At 32.8% G+C, this 21,634-nt stretch overlaps 1 protein-coding gene across 1 annotated transcript; it reads right to left on the bottom strand.

Moving 5' to 3' along the window:
• Nucleotides 1–2,940: 2,940 nt before the first annotated feature.
• Nucleotides 2,941–21,364, bottom strand: LOC105627138 (putative glutamate synthase [NADPH]). Its single transcript, XM_012208424.1, has 24 exons — nucleotides 21,248–21,364; nucleotides 20,500–20,630; nucleotides 19,430–19,556; nucleotides 19,194–19,319; nucleotides 18,622–18,765; nucleotides 18,378–18,466; nucleotides 17,439–17,643; nucleotides 16,750–16,910; nucleotides 14,451–14,556; nucleotides 12,639–12,764; nucleotides 11,421–11,635; nucleotides 10,926–11,025; nucleotides 10,483–10,817; nucleotides 10,166–10,406; nucleotides 9,915–10,052; nucleotides 9,355–9,540; nucleotides 8,726–9,009; nucleotides 7,806–8,562; nucleotides 7,140–7,474; nucleotides 6,878–7,016; nucleotides 5,603–6,509; nucleotides 4,937–5,334; nucleotides 3,715–4,399; nucleotides 2,941–3,077 (listed from the first exon to the last, which is right to left on the bottom strand). The coding sequence occupies exons 1-24, from the start codon at nucleotides 21,362–21,364 to the stop codon at nucleotides 2,941–2,943; spliced, it is 6,189 nt and encodes a 2,062-aa protein (XP_012063814.1).
• Between the last annotated feature and the right edge of the window lie 270 nt (nucleotides 21,365–21,634).

The raw sequence follows: 21,634 nt of genomic DNA on the forward strand, positions 1-21,634 counted from the left end.
AACGTGATTAGAAGCATTAATGTTGTCTTCTTGATAGAATGCGCGTAAAAGTGGAACTGCAATTTATATAAACGCAATTCATTAGGATATTTTCAGCTCATAAAAGCATTGAAGACGATTGATTAAGTTATTAAAATCGATAATAACCCTTTAATCGATATTGTTGATTTACTTTATTTTTCTTTAAACTCAAATATGAATTCATTATTTACAATTATATAAAAATTAAAATTTAAATAATTATTCGATTCAATATTTAATTAAAAGTAATTAAATAATTTTTTACATAAATGTATAATATTTTACATAATATGTAATTCTTTACATAAATATATTATTGTATAAATTTCGAATATTGTTTACATTTGAAATACAACTTTGGTGGAGAATATATTAAACTTTCTTCTTTTAATTCTTTTATTTTTGCTTTTTCGAGCATTTTAATAAATTAAAACTATATTTTAAGAGTGCCATGATTATTTTACTACAGAATTCAAAAGCATTCAATTTATAATCAAGTTTAATCATAATTATGTGCGATTAAAGGGTTAAACGACCGTGTCCTATTTGCTTGCAAAAATTCGACTGTGAATTAATTGACGGAATTATTATTATTATTAAATTGCAGTGAACGACATATATAAGTGCTACACTGTCCTCTTATTATTTATATTATAGCATGATCTTTTAATAATATTCATGTAACTTTTTTTTATCGATAATATAAGCAGAAAGCAGATTCGTAATAATACATTAGGCAACTTAGGCGAATGCCTAAGAATGTTAAAAATACTAGTAATCGTATACTGAAAGTGAATAAAAGATAAGTGTACTATAAAAGTATTCGTATGCCATTATTTTATTTTGTTAGTGTTAATTGATCACGTATTAAAAAAAAATGTAGACAAATCTCTGTAATTTTTTGTATCTTTATCCTTAAAAAAGAAATAAGTGTAGTTTTTAAATGAATTATTCTAAAGCAAATTATTTTTCGTTAAATTTATAATTTTTTTTCTAAAGAATATTTATTTTTTTAATATTTTCTTTAATATCTCTGAAAAAGAAACAATATAAAATTTACTAAAAGATTATAATCTTTAATTAAAAAAGATGTTTACCGTACTGCTAATAAAATAAACGTTACAAATATATGTTGTATAGGTATAGTTTTATAAACAATGCATCAGAATAACACAATATTAATATTTATGTATCTAAATATTTTACATATATTTAACATCTATATTTTTTTAGTAATTTTTTTAGATGACATATATTTATTGATTGATAAAATGAGATTCAAAGAAACAAAGATAATGAATGAATATTATTTTATTATGTAACGATCTGTATTGTTTTACGATTTGTTTACATTCTTAATTGTTAATTAAAACATACAGAAGAAAAATGGCTATATACGAATACTTTTTGTACTTACACATGAACTTCATTACAATCGATTCTTGAATTTTTTGTCCCATAAAGGAAAATGAATTTATAATTGTATTTAAAATATCTAAACTGCATGTAAGATAATTGAGAATATTCGGAGAATTAAAACGTCAGAAAGTTTCGTATAGGTATACTCTTTAGAAATAATTTTTACTGAAACATATCTCTCTTTATTTTTATTGTTAAAATAATAGATTTGCAATTGCATGTTAAAAAGAACATTTTAATTGGCAAAGTATCGCCTAATATAAATTCATGTGTGTAGTTATGTCAGATCCTGCTATCAGCTCACTTCAGTATCTTTCCGTATACTCAAAGCTCTAATTCTCTCATGTGTGATTAATTCTAATTGGACGAACGAGATGCTTAGACGATTCCACTACGTTATGAAGAAATTACATTTATTTCCCGTTATCCGGAGAAATTCGCGCCGCAAAAATTATCTTACTTTGTTTCTCGTTTCTTACTTGATTATCACATCCTTAGATCGAGGTTTGAGAATCATTCAATCCTTAAATCCTCGAATGCTTCTAATCGCTTGCTTATCACTAATTGATTTGCAAATACTCGAATTTCATGCTCTTTAATTCCTGAAATTGCCAGTTTGTCGTAGCATAAATATAACAGATTTTTTGAATGTGCAATAATTGTAGATTTGTGATTTAAAGTTTCTAAAATTTCTTAGATTTCTTATTTTCCATTTGACTAATGTTAAATTTTTTAATCTTTAGAACTGTTACATCTGCAAATTACTTGCAGTTATATCTGAAATTATTAGATTTTTATCACATAAAGTTAGGTATGTTTAAAAAATTTTTCAATTTTTTGGATACAGTTGTCATATTTTTAAATTTTTGTTTCTTAAAATTTTTTGAAAGATTCTTGAATTCTTGTAATGTTGTAATGTTGATGCCATATATATCAATATAATCCTTTATTTCTTCATATTTTGAAATTTTTCATTCTTCGAATTCTTCAATTTTTATATTTGTGCAAGCCGAAATTTGCTTTTTTAATATTCTCGTTGTTAGAATATTCGAACTCTTGAACCTTAACATCTAATTTGTAGATGTTACATAAAATTCGAACATACGAATTTTCTCATCTTTAGGTTCTCAAGATCTTTAGATGTTCAATTCTTTAAATTTTAAAAGCATTTAGTCCTAGGACAATTCTTTGATCTCCATATTCTAGGAGCTATGAATCATTATTGATAGTTTGAATTCGCGGATTTCCGAATGTTTACATCCTTTCAGATTCTTTCTGAACCCTACAATTCTAGGCTTATATCTCTCTTGGATTCGTGAAACTTTCGAATCCTTGGATCCTGGAGCACTCTCGGATCCTGGAGCACTTTTCGCATCCTTGGATCTCCAAGGACTCTTCCTTTGCCTTCTAATAGTCGATATGACTCTTTCCTCGCGGTACGCGTACACGGTGGATCTTTTCTTGTTTTAATTGGAAGACCAACATCCATCGTGAAGGTCCTTAAGCACTAACGCCGATTATGACACCACCGCTTCCGGGAAGGCCGGTTTCTCCCATCAAGGCTAAATCAACTTCCTTTGCAGCCAATCTACCTTCTGCGATTGCCCACACTACTAGAGACTGTCCACGTCTGCAATCTATTTTACAAAAATACATATAACAATATATATATAAAATATAACATATATAATATTCACGCCTTTATAAGTCACAATTATTAAATCAATTTAGACAATTAATATGAAGATTATAATACTAACAATTTTGATTGATGCAATAATTTTTATAATAAAAAATTTGTGTGAAGTACAAGGTATAAATTAAAGTTATAAATTAAACATTAAAATTGGGTATTTGTAACCCAGCATTTTCTTTTGCTTATATTTCAGATTGTAGTGCATCAATTTTAACTAATTTTAACTAATTTTAACTAATTTTTTTTAATTTATCGTTTGAAAACTGAAAAAAAAAAAAGAATTTTTGAGTTAAAAAGTCTAAAATGTTGTAGCACAAAAGATATTTTGCAATAAGTGAGAAGGGATTGGAAAAAAACATCTGAACTATGAAAATCAGGAGGTTACGCTAATCTTTTGTGGACATTTTGAGGATTAATATAACTAAATAAAATTATAAGATTTTTTTAAATTATAATCGATACTAAGTACGATGCAAGATATGGATAATAATTTTTTGGTTGATAAATAATAGATTAAAAAAACAAAAAATTTTTTTATATAATATATCTGATGTAATAATATTATATATATTACTAACCGCCTGCCGCATATATTTTGGGTAAACTAGTACAATATTTTCCGACTGGAGTCTTATAGTTTCCTCTTTCATCCAATTCGGTGTTCACTTCCGTAGCGATGTACTTCTCGGGTCCAAGGAAACCCATTGCGAGCAATACTAGGTCGCATTTGTACACTTTCTCTGAATTTGGTACTTCTTCCATTTTCCATCGACCATTCTCGTCTTTCCGCCACTCTACGGTCGCCGTCCTGATGCCACTCACGTTACCCTTTCCGTCATCCAAGAATTCCTTGCTCACTGTACTGTATCTGCGCGGATCTCGGCCGAATTTCAGGGATACCTCCTCGTGACCATAATCGACTTTGAACACTCGCGGAAATTGAGGCCACGGGTTATCTTTGCCCCTCTGGACTGGTGGTTCGGGCAAGATTTCAAAAGTTATAATTGACTTTGCACCCTGACGTAGTGAGGTTGCTATACAATCGCAGCCAGTGTCCCCGCCTCCGATGATGATAACGTTCTTGTCTTTGGCTATTAGCCGCATATCTAAGGGTGCTGCGTTACCCATTTGTTTCTTTTGCCAGTGCTCTAGAAAACTTACTGCAAAATGTATTCCCTCCAACTGTCTACCTGGAATCGGCAAATCACGAGGCCATGTCGCGCCTGTACATAACATAATTGCGTCGTATTGTTCCTGAAGTTCCTGCAATAATATACATATGCATGAGTATCAGAAAATTATTATATAAATAAATAATTATAGAAATAAATTTTGAAGATAAGTATAAGTAGGAAATCTATGGGAATATATAAACATTATAGAAATGAGAAAATAATTTATCATATGATGAATTTATCATATGATATCTGTGCAAATATAAACAAAAATAAAACAACGCTAACTAATTTTTTTATATAGCAAATATATCAAATATAAGCAAAAATATTATCAATTTTTTTCTGTTACATGGAAAGAACAATTTTGTTGAAGTCTAAAAATTTAGCTAGATACAAATCTGAAAATAATTTTATTGGATTATCAAAATCATACTACAAAAAGTTTTGACTTTTAGCAATCAGTTTGAGCATCCTACATTATTATTTTAATGATCTAACATTATTTTCTGTATCTAATTATTTATTATTTTTAGATACTTTAGCAAAATTGTTATTCCGGTTTATATTATACTTATGATTATACACATAATATTGTAAAAAATTGTCAAATGCGCTCATTTACCTGCATTGTAATGTTCTTTCCTACATCGACATTCGTTCTGAAGATGATTCCTTCAGCGGCGAGCAAAGAGACTCTTCTTTGTACAACCTGTTTAGACAACTTCATCGTCGGTATACCATATTGCAACAATCCACCGATTCTGTCATTTCTTTCAAATACAGTCACTGTATGACCCGCTTTATTCAATTGATGGGCGGCTGCCAATCCCGCCGGACCAGATCCGATTACAGCAATTAATCGTCCGGTTCTTCTTGTTGGTGGATGAGGTACGACCCAACCTTGTTCGAACGCATGATCAATTATGGCGCACTCAATATTCTTGATTGTCACAGGTGGTTCGGAAATTCCTAGAACGCATGCACCCTCGCAAGGTGCGGGGCAGACTCTTCCAGTAAACTCTAGATTATTTAATTTCAAAGGATTAGATACAGATCATCACATAGTTAACCGATTAAAAAAAATCAGTAAAAAGATGATATCTGTTATTAGATTGAAAAAAATAATTGATTACTCCTATTAAATAATATTAAATGCAATAGAAATTATATACAAAAATAAAATTATTATATGCAAAAAGTAAAATCAAGTTTGTTAATGGAAGGGGAATTTATCACAAAGTGAGGGAAAATTTGTATTTAGCAAAAATATTTTCATAAATTGACTCACCAGGGAAATTATTAGTTTGCAATAGTTGATTCAAGGCCTCCTTCCAGTTTTGGTGGAATACGAGATCGTTCCACTTAGGAATGATGTTGCCCAATGGGCAACCATGACTGCTCTGACAAAATGGAACACCACACTCCATGCATCTAGCAGCTTGTACTCGCAGAGTCTTTCTGACACCCTGGAAGTTATATATCTCATCCCAGTCATTTATACGTTTCTCAGCAGGTCTGTACATGATCTTCTGTCTTGAATACTTCATGAAGCCCTTGATTTTGTCCAACTTTCGCTGTGCCATCTCCGCGTCTTCTATTGAATCTTCTATATCTTTGACCTTTCCGTTTGTTATTTGCGCATTACCGTTAATGATATTGGGAATTTGTTGTTTTTCCTCTTCCAGCTGTTTGAGGGCCCGCTGATACTCATAAGGGAAGACCTTGACGAATCTTGTGGTCGGTTCTGGCCATGTGGCGAGCAAGTCTTGTGCGATCAATGAGCCGGTCTTTTCTATGAATTCCTCCAATAGTTGTTTCACATAGGCGATTTCTTCTGGTTTGTTGAGCGGTAGTAACTCCACCATTTCGGGATTGCACTTACTCTTAAAAGAACCATCGACGTCCAAAACATATGCGATTCCACCGGACATTCCAGCCGCGAAATTTCTGCCGGTAAGACCCAAAATCAAAGCGCAACCGCCAGTCATATACTCGCAACCGTGATCACCCACACCCTCCACTACGACAATCGCTCCACTATTACGTACACTGAATCTCTCAGCAGCGATACCACGGAAATAGGCCTTTCCGGAAGTAGCTCCGTAAAGACAAACATTTCCGACGATTACATTCGCCTCCGAGTTGAATTCTGAATCTTTTGGCGGATATATGACGATTTCACCTCCGCAGAGACCCTGCAAATAAAATTATTCGTTTCTTCTGTGCAAAAGAGCAAGCTAAAAATAATTAAAATTTTAATATTTTGATATTTAATATGATGAATATAAAATTGAATGAATCAATATAAAATTATGTATAAATTATTTGTGTTAAAAATTCAAAAGTTCAAAGACATGGATCACTTCGTTGCGCAATAGAAAAATACATCGATCAGTCAAGATCATTTTGTGGCATGAGAGAGAAATGTTTCTTAGGCTTCTTGTAAACAAATCGCCTTTTTTTGTAGCATCACAAAGTAGTTTCGTATGAATGGATTGGCGTTTTTTTTCTGTAGCCCAATAAAATGATTAGTGTGTCCGCACTCTGAGAAACTTGTACTTACTTTGCCGACATAATCGTTAGCATCGCCTTCGAGAGTAACATGAATACCCTTTGTCATAAAAGCGCAGAAACTTTGACCCGCAGAGCCTTTCATCTTGATATTAATGCTATGCTCGGGCAATCCAGCTTCTCCAAATCGTCTACAAAATAATTGTAAAATAAATAAAATTAAGAAAGCTAAAATCATTGATAAAAATGATGTATCAATTTTGCTTTATCGATTTTTTTCTACGTATAAAAGAATTTTTTAAAATATTGCGTACTTAGCTATATGATAACTCAGTGTCGAACCGAATGCCCTACATTCGTTGTTGATGTTCATTTCGATATTGACTCGATTGTGTATCCCGTTCAAAACAGGCTCGGCTAGTTCAATTAATTTATTGTCAAGTCTGTTCTCCAGCTGGAAATCTTGTTTTACAGTGCCACCCTTGATATTCACGCCAGGTCGTAAATCCAGTGCGCTTCGCAGAACGTTGCTAAGATTCAGAGTCTTAGCTTTCTCAACAGAGATATCATCACGTACTTTAAGAAGATCTGTGCGTCCAATTAGATCTTGAAATTTGCGGATGCCCAAGTTCGCCATATGCGAACGTACCTGCAAAAACAAGGAAATTAATAGAAATAATTTAATACGTACGTTAAAATAATACTTCATATTTATAAAAATTTAATGTATTGTAATGTATTGTAATGTGTGTAAATTGTGTTGTAATTATATTTAATTTATATTATTTATTACATTTATATATTAAGATTTTTGAACTTTAACATAAAAATATAATTATTTAATATTCTACTGTTAATACTCTGGTTTAATAATCATTTTGGGAATAAAATATATCTAGAAGAATAATGAAAGAACATGAAAATAATAGTGAAAATGAGAAAAGACGATGGCGTTAAGACAACGCCTAAATCATTCTTACTTCTTCAGCCAATGCGAAGAAGAAATTAATCACATGTTCTGGCTTGCCCTCGAATTTCTTTCGCAATATTGGATCTTGCGTGGCGATGCCCACTGGGCAAGTGTTCAAGTGGCATTTTCTCATCATTGTGCAGCCCATTGCGATCAATGGAGCGGTGCTGAAACCGAATTCGTCTGCACCAAGCAGCGCAGCCACCACGATGTCGAAACCTGTACGCAGTTGGCCATCCGCCTGCACAATCATGCGCGACCTCAGATTGTTTAGGGTCAGCACCTGATGCGTCTCGGCAATGCCTAATTCCCAGGGCAATCCGGCGGACTTGATGCCGGTCCAGCTGCTGGCGCCAGTGCCGCCGTCGTGGCCAGATATCACCACGTGTTCGGCTTTACCCTTGGCGACGCCAGCAGCGACGACACCCACTCCGACTTCAGATACGAGTTTGACAGAAATACGGGCGTTTGGATTGGCGCACTTAAGATCATAAATTAACTCGGCCAAGTCTTCGATCGAATAGATGTCATGATGTGGTGGCGGCGAGATCAAACCGACTCCGGGTACCGAATGCCTAGTGGCAGCAATTTCTGCGGTGACTTTATAACCAGGAAGCTCGCCGCCCTCACCGGGTTTCGCGCCTTGTGCCATCTTGATCTGCAAGTCGTCTGCATTTGCCAGGTAACTGGCAGTAACGCCAAAGCGTCCACTTGCTACTTGCTTGATAGACGAACGCTTGCTAAATTCCGGGTCTTGATTCAGATACCTGTTGGATAAGGATAAACAGTTATAAATTTATTATATATCAATATTATGTTCATATTAATCAATTGCAATAATGATAGAGTCTTCAAAATCATTAGAAGAGATCAAGACATGAAAATTTTTAGATTATTAAATTCCTCATCTTATTTTCTTCTTTATTATACCTGTCTGCGTTTTCACCACCTTCGCCGGTGTTCGACTTGCCGCCGATGCGATTCATAGCAATTGCCAGGGTAGTATGAGATTCCATGGAGATACTACCAAAACTCATCGCGCCGGTCGCGAAGCGTTTCACAATTTCTGATGCCGATTCCACGTCCGTAATGGGAATCGGATCGCGCGACTTTTTCAGTTGAAGTTGGCCACGCAAAGTGCAAGCTTTTACTACTTCCATCGTAGTTTTGCGATAATTCTCATAAGCAGAGTTGTTTTTGGAGACAACATATTCCTGATGAAAGAAAAATGATTGTAAAAGAAAAATATAGGATAAAGTGATACGATTTTGAACATCATATAATTCGAAACGAAATAAGATTTGAATCCAATTTCAAGGTTCAAGTTTGGTAATCCTAATCTCATTGTGTGAAGAATATTGAACGGTATCAGGACAAAAACAGACTTGAAAATTGAATTCGAATCTTATTTCATTCACAATTATATCATGTTTGAAATTATATTACCTTATCTCTATTTTACACATTTATATATTTTTTCAGAATAAGGATTTTGTGCATAATTATGTTTTTTGTAGTAGATGTAAATTGTCGATATTTTAGTTTTTAGTCTTTGTTACCTGTAAACTAGCGATGCTAGCAGGATCATTAATATGTTTCTCGCCGCCGGATCGCCAATGATAAATTCCTGGATTGCGAATGACCAGCAAATCCATCGGTTTGTCCCAGTACGTTATTTGATGTCGCTGGAACGCTTCTTTGCCCAAAATATCGAATGTCACACCACCAATACGAGAATGAGTACCCTGAAAAATTCAAGTCGGTTTGCAATTAACAAAAATATTATTTTTACTATGTAATGTAATAAATTAAATGTAATAAATTAAATTTTTAATTGACAATAAGATGCATCATTCATGAATTCAAATCATTATGATCATTAATTGGATCCTATTTTAATCATATGCATCTGAAGAACTAAACGATATTACTTGAAAAAAAATTACTTATTTTGTAATCACAAATATTTTTAAAAATTACAAAATTTGATAACTATATATATTATTTAATTACTCAAAACTATTTTTAATAATAAAGTATATGAATAAATAAATATATATATATATTTTTTAAATATAAACTCTTACTATTATATATTAGGAATTGTGAAAAAAAATACCTTAAAGCATTTATCGATGACTTCGTCGGCCAATCCAACTGCTTCGAATATCTGCGCTCCTTTGTAAGATTGTAAAGTCGAGATTCCCATCTTGGCCATCACTTTCGCGATTCCTCGTTCCATAGCATCTGCGTAATTCTGCGGAATTTAAACGATCATTAGACAATTTTTATATATATTTATTTTTCATATTCATACAAAATACTTTTTTTATCATTAACATTTCTAAATAATATTTTTGCGAGGCTTACCTTATAAATAATATCGTCGGTAAAGGTTTCATCGAAAACGTGATCTGCTCTTAGGTTTTTTGCCATCTCAAATACTAAGTAAGGACATATAGCATCTGCTCCGTATCCAAGTAACACACAAATATGATGCACCTCTCGAGCCTCGGCGGTTTCCAATATGAGACCGACTTTCATTCGCTGTCTCTCTTCGATCAAATGATGATGAACAGCACCTAATGCCAATAGGCTACTTACCGGAATCCTAAAATCAACAAATTCTAGTTTCATTTCTTTCAGTTTGGAATGTATTAATATTTTTATTCACAGATTGGACTTACCTTGTTGGACCACTTCGTCGATCAGACAACACGAGCAATTGATAACCATCCCTAGCAGCCGCATTAGCCTCATTATTAACGCGATCCAGCGTCTTCAACAAACCACCAGGCCCATCTTCAAGAGGGTAAGTTATATCGATCACTTTTGTTCTCCAATTACGATGAGTCGTGTACTTGAGAACCTCAAGATCACTTAAAGACAATATCGGTTGAGGCAAGAATAGACGATGTACTTGCAGTTCGTTCGGCTCCAGAATGTTACTCTCAGGCCCAATTGGGCAGAGCATCGACATTACGATCTTTTCACGGAATGGATCGATCGGTGGATTTGTTACCTAGATAGAAATTATAATTTGAAGTTGCGTTAACACATACATAAAATATGTTGGATTGTATTTAGTTGCTAAATTAATTTTTATAATTTTTTCCATTTTTTTGTGTACCTGCGCAAATAATTGCTTAAAGTATTCGTATAATAACGGTTGAAATTCCGATAAACACGCTAAGGGAGCGTCATTACCCATAGATCCTAACGCTTCTTTCCTGAAAGAAAATTTTTATTTTTCGTTAATATTTATTAATAAAAATATCATTATTTACGAAAAAATTATAATACATTAAAAAATTATAATGCATTATAATTTTTCGTATTAATTTAATATTAGATAATAGTATTATATACATATACAATAAAATAATCGAAATCTCAACTCTATTAAAGGAAAAAAAGATATTTTGAATATTGGAAATAGTGTCGGAGTATTGTTTAATGATGATACATTAAATTTATAATAGATCTATGGACAAGTCTTTGAATTTATTTAAAGTATTTAAAATTTTTTAGTATTTATACTCATTTATTATTCTATATGAAATATTGAACATATACTGTAATTAGGAATATATATTGATAGGAAAAAAATTATTGATATACGCACTTAGTTTGCACCATAGGTAGAAGTAGTAAATTGATAGTCTCCAGAGTATAACCATAAAGAGAGAGCCGTTTGTCGCCGCTCCAAACTTTATTCACGGCCGAAATCTCATTTACGCCGTTGATAGCGTTCTTTTTTTCGACAGATAGACTATTTTCGATTATGTCCCCTGCATTGCTATTGTAAACATGTGCGGCACGCAATTCATCCATAGTAATCTGCGTTCAAAAAAGCATCACCAACTACTAGATACTAAAATTATGAGCGTCGCAAGAATGAAGCTAAAGAGTAAAATTGGTACTGCAATTGAATTGTTTTCAGAGTTTCTATGATCGAGCACAAGCAGATATTAAACCGAGAGTTCTATTAACAATTGAATAATTAATAAATTAGATAATAATAAAAATAGGAAGAGATAAAGTTAACAGGTTCAGTGATTTTCCAATAATATAATTATCTGAGATTTTTTCAGAGACATTTCTACTTACACACACATTTATAATATTTCGCTATTATATTACTACCTACTATATATATTAATTTGTATTTCTTTATTATATTGCTACCTCCAACTGTACATCATACTGAAAGAAATCAACATACTTATAACGATATGAGAACGACTCACCCTCTGCATATATGATGATAACAGCATGTACAGCAGTGCAAAAAAAGTTAATTTTGCATTAGATATTTTTCTTGTGATGATTTCAATGTCAATTTTTATGCGATTATGTTAATGCAATTTTCATTAAAGCCAAGGAAATTACCGAGTTAAATATTTCACGAAGAATATTGACACGAAGAATAATGACTTTAATGTATTAATTAATTAGGTGTGTTAATTAATAACAAAGAGAAAAGCGAAGAGTTATTTAATTTTCGAGCTATAGGCTACAGCCATGATATGTGACATTATTTTTCATGCAAGCACAATTAATTTAATTTTTATATAATTAATTTTAATATAACTTATGTGTAAAACATAAATAAACTATGTACAGAGTGCTTTATAATTGGTGTCTTCACTATAATAGAAAAGGTCGTGAGAAAAAACCAGATTATAAAAAACTTCTTGACTTTTATCTCGGACAATCATTTTTTTAAATAGAATTTAAATAGGATTTAAAATTCGACCTTATATTTTCAAAGTAAAATTTAATCACGACAATATAACAATTGTTCGTGAATTGTTCTCGATTGACGAAAAGCACATTTAGCTACCTGTTCCTTGAGCCATTTGGAATGAGGCCTTCTTCGAGCGATTTGCAACTTCAGTTCGACGTCCTGTATGATCCTCTTCTCTTCGGTATCAACGAGAAGCATCCGGCCAGGCTTCAAGCGACTCTGCAAATAAAAGAGTACACCAATAATCGCCATAGAACGGGTTCGACACGTCGATGATCGACATTCATATGACAGCACTGGATGACGGTCCTACAGCTCTATACAAACCTAGTCCCTAGATGACAAATTATACATCATACATGATACATGATTAAAAAATAAATAAAATACGATATATGTGATTAGCTATTATACATGTATACTAACATACAGTGAATAGGTATTGCGGATCGATTGATGACAATCTGCCCTTACCGACTCTTTGAATATCGATTTACCTTTAATCCTCGAATGTGACATTTCTGCAGCTTTATCAGAGGAATGAAAGAAAATGCATAAAATATACATTTGAGGATTACCGAATCCTGGATGAAGTCAGTGATGATCGTCTCAATGGTTGGTATTGATGATCATCGACCAGTGTAAAGGCAGAGTGCCAGTACATTACATTGTTTTGGCAAGATTTGAGATCTATAGAATTCGCACAAAATCATTCGACGAGCGTAAATTGCTTTATTCTTGTCCGCACGGTAGAACTCTGTTTATTGGATTATTTATACACAAGCATCTGTTTCGATGCGCTCAATAAGACGTAAGTATTTCCTATTTATGAAGACGATACGCTTGTTGCTTCCGGCAGAGATGCCAAAATGTAATGAGTAATGTATTTGTTAGACATAGATGAAATATGATGAGAAAAAAAGTGATTTATGTAGTAAACAAATCGCATGATGGTGCTTGCATCCCAGAACGAAGACGCCCACAGATTTAAGAACCTGGCCGAGGACGCAACATATGTAACCAAGGACGTACATGATCAACGATTTGTATAACCAAAGACCTCTGGAACTTAAAATTTGCGTAAGCATGCAATTATCAAGCCATAAATCTGCAAAAACCATTATCCCGTGGAATCAACAAGCTGTTTTCTTCCAATGCTGCCCTTAGAATTTTATTGTTTTCGAAATTTCACTTTCTTGATTTTCTAATAAAGAGAGTTCTGCCGTATCGCCACCTCCTCTTCCTTCTCTTCTAGTAAGAAATCAGCAGGAGGCCAACAAAGCGAGTTTTGTGACATAATAATAATTAATCGACGAGACAAATGAGAACCGTCGAGAATGATGGCGAGAAGACGCGTTATCGAAGCTAGATATGCACTTAAGAGTTTCGTTGACACGCGAGTCACTTTGTTGAAGAGTATTTACGAAAATTGAGTACAAATTCACTCGTGACGATCAATATTACCGGCCATTAAACAATGCCGACGAAAGTTGCTCTCGGACAACAAAACTTTCAAGTGACATTAAAAAAATCCAAGGCGGCTTATCGCGCGATTAAACGCGCAAGCATTGTTTTTATACAATTGTAATGCGAGCAGGCTCTTTCGTCGCTTCCGTAGAGAGATTGTTGGCCAGAGAGAAAAGGGTCCAAACTTCCCTGGGCAGACGCGAGGGTCTCCTTGGTTGCTCTTCCACTAGCTGAAATTGCTGTATTTCGGGGAGAAATGTAGAGAATAGGCGCGGAGATGAGAGAAAGAGGGCTGGGGGAAAAAGATTGAGCATACGGGGGTTGATTCGTCGGTAAATCATAAATCACTGCGAGCTAGCTGTCTCCGCCTCAGACAGAGTGAGAGACACTCCTGTGGGACCGGCTGGTGCTTGGGATGCGCATATTTCCTTCGTTTACCTTCAGGACTACATTGCTGGGCGGAGTATCATAGACGCCCACTTCGGACGCCATCACCATCATGTTATCCTTAGTGACGTAGAAGCGCGATGGGCGCAGGCCGTTTCTGCCAAACAAAAATTCAAAAAGGTCTTTTGTATTTCACACCTCTGTGTCTCGCGCTAGGTATCAGCTGAGTGAACTACATTGCTGTTCGTTCGTTCGCTTGCCTGCCTTCCTGCTGGCTTACTCGCGTTATACTCTCTCTTTCGCTCTATATCATCTTTCTTTTTCTCGCTCTCTCAGTCTCTTGGTCTAGGCCCTATTTACCTGCGTTAACAGCACGTTGGGACAACGATGGACACTTAGTAAATCGTAAACATCGATTCTCACTTCGGCTGTACAGAGCAAGGCAGGGCAAAGGGAAGTCGTGCGAAATTTTTCTGACGTATTTTCTTTTTTTTTTCTATTTATTTGTTTCTATACTCTTTTGTGTGACATATCATCCTTTTTATGTTCAAGTGATTATTTTCAATCTAAATAAATATTCTTCATATTTTTATTTTATATTTAAAAATAATTTCATGTTTTGCAAGATGCTATAAGTTAACTGTGAATATATTAAAAAAACAATTTAAATAGCAACCTTCATTATTAAAATATTGATAAACTTTGAAATAAAATAAAAAAAGAAATTATTAAATTATTAAATTAATATTATTAAAACAGAAATTTGTTTAATTGCTAAGTATAAGAAGAAAACTAAAATGTTTTAAAAAACAATTATTTAAAATTTTCGTAAATAAATAATGGTAATCAATTTTAAAATTTTGAAATCTCTATTTGTAATGTTACTTTCAATTCTAAAATATCCTAGGACAATCAATTAATGGACACTGTTACATTAATTTTTTCTTTCACGATTGTTGCTTGTTAATGTAAACCTTTAATAACTTTTCTAATGTAATTTTTGTAAAAATATCCTTATAAAGAAATTTCTATTTTCTCTAAAGAATATTTTTATTTACGTTTTATTCCGTGTAATCTTTATAGTAGAAAAAAAAAACTGGATTTATGGGATGAAGGGTGTTTTTATTTGTCCCCCATTCGATTGCACGACTTCCCTTTGCCTTAGAAATCCATGTTTACCTGTACCCGAGTATATCTCTACGTGTGCACCGTTCTCATGTATTTTGTGAGCACCGTTAATCCTGCTGAATGAGTCTTGCAAAGCGTAGGCAATACGCTCACGTAGCCTAGCATTCTTTCTTCGCGGCTCCCCTAACAAACGACACCGCAAAGTCCTTTCGTTCGGCTCATTTCTTTTTCAATAGAATTCTTTCAACACTTTGAATTTTACTTCAATTCAATTCTTTGCTTTTCTCACTGTATTTATTTTGGAGCTGTACTTCGAAAAGTTTTCAATGACAGACAACAAAAAAGTATTTTCATATCAATTATATTAATAAAATTGCGAAATAAGATAATAATGACAGAAAATTAAAAAGTAAGAAAATACCTGGTGCATTACAACAGGAATGCTGCAAAGAATTAATTAAATCGCGTGATTGTAATTTTTAATTAAAGTTTACTCTTAGCTGTCAACGCGGATTTTAATTTCATCGTTATGAAACATCTTGTTATTTTTTTGTTCTTATTTTTTTGCTCAAATTAGATAATAAATATTTCAGATTTTATATTTTTTCTGCCTGTGAAATACTTACAATGATATTTGCAATTCTTCTTGCGATATTAATTCGCTATTGTATGGAATTATTTCATTGCAAAGAATTCACTTGCTTACCTGCACAGCTTCCAGTAAGTTTATTGTATGGAATTCTTTCTGATAATTTTCGGGAACTGTATACGATAGCGAATTAACAAATATTTATCTTTCACATTTTGTGGATACGTCGACAGTTAAGAATTTAATTTATTGCCGCATTTATTTAGTTCTAAAATCTGATAATACATTTACTCAGTTTGTACATTTTAAAAGGTTTTTAACGAATGTGTAAGATGAATATATTTTATGTCGTTAATGTACAAACAATGATAATATTTTCTCTTCATCATTCTGAAAAAAATGCGATATGTATAACATCAGCGCGACTGGAATCAAAGTGTTGAAAGTCAGTGAAACCAAAAATCCAGAAATCCGCATAACTGCGAATCATTTTCGATCCGAGAAGTTGCAGATTCATGGATCTATGGATACAAAATGTGGCAAAGATTACCAAACAGCACGAACGAGAGGGAAGTAGAGCCTACGTAAAAACGTGTAATAAACAAGACGTAATAAGAGATAAAAAATTTCTACCTGTCTAAGATAGCACCGACGTAGCGACCGTCGGTGAAGGTCAGAAGAGCTGGACCGTCCCAGGGTTCCATGGCACACGCCGCCCAATGGTAGAAGTCCCGTTTTTCAGTGGCCATCGTTAAGTCATTCTGCCAAGCCTCTGGTACCATTGTCATGACAGCCTGGATTCAGTAACGATGTTTCAAGTGTTTGTTCGAAGACCAAGATTCTTGAAATCAAGAAACTGCGAAACTAAAGAACCGCAATGCGCGCAGCAATTCAGAGAATTGATGGAATGAAGAACATTCAGCCATGTTTAAAATTCTGTGTATTCAAAGATCAGTGGTATATCTCAGACCTTTACAAGATCAGTAGTATCTCAGATCTTTTTAGAAGTAAAGATTTTTGTTTTTCGATAAAAATTGAAATACTTAGCAAAAGTAGAAAAAGAAAGTATTTCTAGTAAGTAAAAAAAATCCTTTAAAACAAAGGATCTATGAAATCAAAAACTAAGAATTATTATGAAAAATTTTATAGAGATTAAAAAAAAATTCTTAGAATTCTGTTTAAATCTGTGAAACTGATGATTTCTGGAAATAACTATCTTCGAGAACGATTTATAAAAATGTGGAATCAATTTTCCGTAAGAGGCAATATACTTTATATTTTAATATTAGACGTTTCTCATATATTTCATAATGTAAATTTACCTCGGGCAAAGAACGTTGTCCCGCCATCACCAAGAACTCGAGCACACAGTCCGCTGATCCAGAGTCAGAGAGATTTGGTTCTACGACTGGATAGAGCAGTTTTAGTTGATCGCCGTATATTTGACTGCTCATCACACCTTCTCGCGCCTTCATAAAGTTCACATTGCCGCGCAGGGTATTAATTTCGCCGTTGTGAGCAAGCAAGCTATGGACAAACATCGCACGTTATATCGATGTTTGGTATTTGTGGTTTTGAAACAGAAACCTGCGAAAACTACGATTACATTACGATAAAGTTACTTATCGCTGTAATACAAGACTACCGAATTGTGAAAACAGAATTGTTTTGCAGTGTTACCTATAAAATAAATACGAATTATGGATCTTTGGTATATCGAAAAAGAAATGTGCAAAAAAAACAAGATAAAGAGAAGAATTATAAGTAGTCGATAATTAATATGGTTACCTTATTATAAGATTTTAAAATAGAGTTTTTATCTTTTTTTATTTATAATGTTTTAGCGTAATGTTTTTTTCTAGTTTCATAATGATCGTAAAAAGCGATTCGAAAAAATTTTAAACACTTCCATTCGTATTTTTAAAGTTTATGATAAAGTTTATTTTATCGATTTTTTTTTGTTTCTTTGTTTGATTAAAAAAAGTAATGGCAGTTTTCATGTATTTTTAAGCAATAATATTAAAGATTATAACTATATGACTGATGATAAAAAATTAGTTAAAATTCTTCGCAGAAATTTTTTATTTATATTATAAAAAATAACGAAGTTAAAAAACACAAATATTTCCTCGTTTCGAATTCACTATTAAAAGAGATGAATTAGTTTTTCAGAAAAGTGATCATGGAAAAATAATCATTTATAGTATATTATTCATCATATTTTTATATTTCATATTTATAGAATTTTTATGTAGTCTTACCGTAAAGGATGCGCTCTTTCCCAACTCGGAAAAGTGTTTGTGGAGAACCGTGTGTGTACCAGTGCCAGATAGGTTTCGAATTTCGGAGACTGATATAAAAGAAAAAAATTTATACTACGTAAAAATTAATATTACGTTATTATTCTTGTTATGACACACGTAATATATTTCATGTAAGATTTCCAGACAACAACGATACTTTTCTGAGGAAAAAGAAACTAGGATAAAAATAACTTGGACTCACCTTCAAATCCGTGAAATAAAGCCATAACTGATCAGCGGTGAGCTGACCTTTGTAAACGACTGTTTTCAATGACAATGAGCAAATGTAATATCGCAATTCTGGCCGCGGAATTGAATGCGATGATCTCTTCCTCAGCACGAAAATCTGATAAACAGAACGCGAAAATGTAAGAAACATGTAATTTATGATTGATCAAAGGATTTGTGTGCGTATTAATTTTGAAAATCATGGTTACTTACGACAAATCCGAATACTAATTTTATAAATTAGCAAAGTTGTTTAATGCCAAGTTGTTTAATTCGAAGTACGATGTAGCGCCTAACTTTATGAATTCATTAATAACTAATTCTTGGGGAATCTTTTGAGAGAAGGTTTGAAAATAATGGAAATATCAATTATCAATCAACAGATATTTTCGTAATAATAGTAGAAAATAAATTATTTTTCGATGTTAGTTAATTATAGTACAAAGTTAAAATTTAAAGATACGAAACACTAACCAAAATTAATTGACTTCAGGCACAACTCAATTTTAGCGATTTGATAAATTATTTATTAGATAAATTATTTACCTGTCGCTTAAGTGTTTCCGCATCTTGATCGCCAGTAACGAATACTTGACGCATGTACGGTTCGCATTTCTTCGCCACTTGACCAATCTGGGAGCTATCGGTGGGGACATTACGCCAACACAGCACCTACGAATTACACGATCTCGAGATTATATGAGATATTTAATACACGCCAAACAATGCGATAATTTAATCATTGAAACCGATCAATAAATAATGATACCAATATATCGTACTTTTAAATTGCACTCCTTAGCTAACTTCTCAAATGCGGTTTCTGCTTCTTTATGAGTCTTCTTGTCAAGGAACAAGATACCGGTTGCGTATTGTCCGAACTCGGGCAGTTCGATCTTTTGTTGTTGGCTGTAATGTATATGAAAAATAACTTAATGAACTTAACTAATTCACGTTTGAACTATCAAAATCTTATTAAATTAATAAACTGTAATTTCTAGATTTATTGAAACTAGTACAAGGATTTGTGGATTGGAGAAACTTAATGTCTGTAGATTTATTCGAGATCTGAGTGACAAAACAGAGATTTATGACGAAAGATTTATAGAACTGTGTCAAGGATTTGTGAAGTTAAAAGTCTGTAAAACTGTAGTGATAGGTTATAGGTATTCACAGTCAATCCTTATTTCAAGATCACCTTAAGTAATGTTTTAAGATACTAATATGATTATGCAATTGGTTTATGATTTCTTAAAACTGTATTTAAAACGATCTTAAATATAAGAATCGAAAAACTATGAATATCTGCTATAGATATAAATGTCTAATTGTAAGAAGTAATGAATATGTGATATCTAAAAATTCTGCAGGAACTATGTTTTGTAGATTTAAGAGAAATTCAACGAGAAATAATTTAGAAATGAAATACTTGAAATGAAGGATTAATATTATGAATGATTTACAAATCATAAAAATTATGTATAATTGCCCTTCCAAGTGAAATCAATTATTTATAAAATATTTTTAGCTTTGAATATTTGATATAAAAATCTTAAATAAAAAAATGCAAAGATATCTAAATTGACACTAATACAATGGCAAAAATTGGGATAAAATGTGATCCTCTTTCCGATAGCATTATGATCTAGATAATGAAAATTCAGAACTGAAATTAAACTTTTAGTTCAGTCAGATAGTATATAGCGCTAAATGTAACAGGAACATTTGGCTTGGGCGATTGAATCGGATATCTCTCTCGCAAGTACATCAGAAGTTATAAAGGTTTCAGAAACCAGATTCGATCTCGTCGACAAATAAGATACTTATAGCATGTCGCTGAGAGTTCTCTTACCGAATTTCATTGGCATAATAATCGTGTGGTATTGCGCAAAGCACACCAGCACCGTCACCAGTATCATTATCACAGGCGCATGCCCCTCTATGATTCATTCGCGCCGACAATATCTGAGCATCTCGAACGATCTGAAATTCACAGATAATCGATCATAAATATGAGAAAATCAGTCCAATCCTTATCGCCAATGAAAAAAATGTCGCGTAATTATATTGATATATTCATATATTATCAACGAATTCATCTATAAATGGAGGTCTCTTATTTCTTTCTCAGATTATAGATATTCCATTAATAAACATTCTCATTTTATCTAATCATTATTCTGCATATTTAGATGCAGCGCCTTTCTTTTAAAGTTATGCGCAATTTTAATGTTTAGATATCTTAATTCTTACATTATATAAGCCTTTAAGTTTTTTTTTGCAACTTTAAAATAGAGACATAATTATCTAAATAATTTTTGTTATCAACAATTCTGAATTTTTTCCCGATATTTAAGAATTCATTTGTTTGAATTTATTAACTATACTACTTATTATTAACTATATTACTTATTTTCCGCATTTAGCTATTTATCTTATCTTTATTATACTTTTTTGCTCTATGCTCTATGCGATGCAACGCAATATATGGACGTACACCTATAATAGATTACAAAGATCAAACGCGCGACACTCGAGAGACGTAGGTCGTTCTTTGAACTTTATACGTAAAAGACAGACGAAGCTTAAAATCGACTCACCTTGTGCGACCTCTTCCCGTCAATGGCGACGATAAAACCAACGCCGCAAGCTTCTCGTTCGAGGGTAGGGTCATACAGACCTTGCTTCGGAGGCAAGGTCCACGACTCGGAACTCATAATCTTAATCTGAAAAATCAGAAGAGAAGACTTCAACACGTCATTCCGATCGATAATAACTCTTAATTGTTTCAATTCTTTTCTCTTTTTTTCTCTTATGTAAACAATTTAAGTAAAATGTCAATGTTTTCTCTTTAGAACATGCAAAAAGTAATAGTTTATTCCAGAGAAAAACATTAATGGCAACAATAATTTATTACTCTTTCATTCCAAATTCATTTTTGCATAATAAATAGTTCGTCTACCAATTGTGTCATTGTCGTAAACTTT

The sequence above is a fragment of the Atta cephalotes genome (genome assembly GCF_000143395.1).
Source record: "Atta cephalotes unplaced genomic scaffold scaffold00008, whole genome shotgun sequence".
In the NCBI taxonomy this organism is placed as follows: domain Eukaryota; kingdom Metazoa; phylum Arthropoda; class Insecta; order Hymenoptera; family Formicidae; genus Atta; species Atta cephalotes.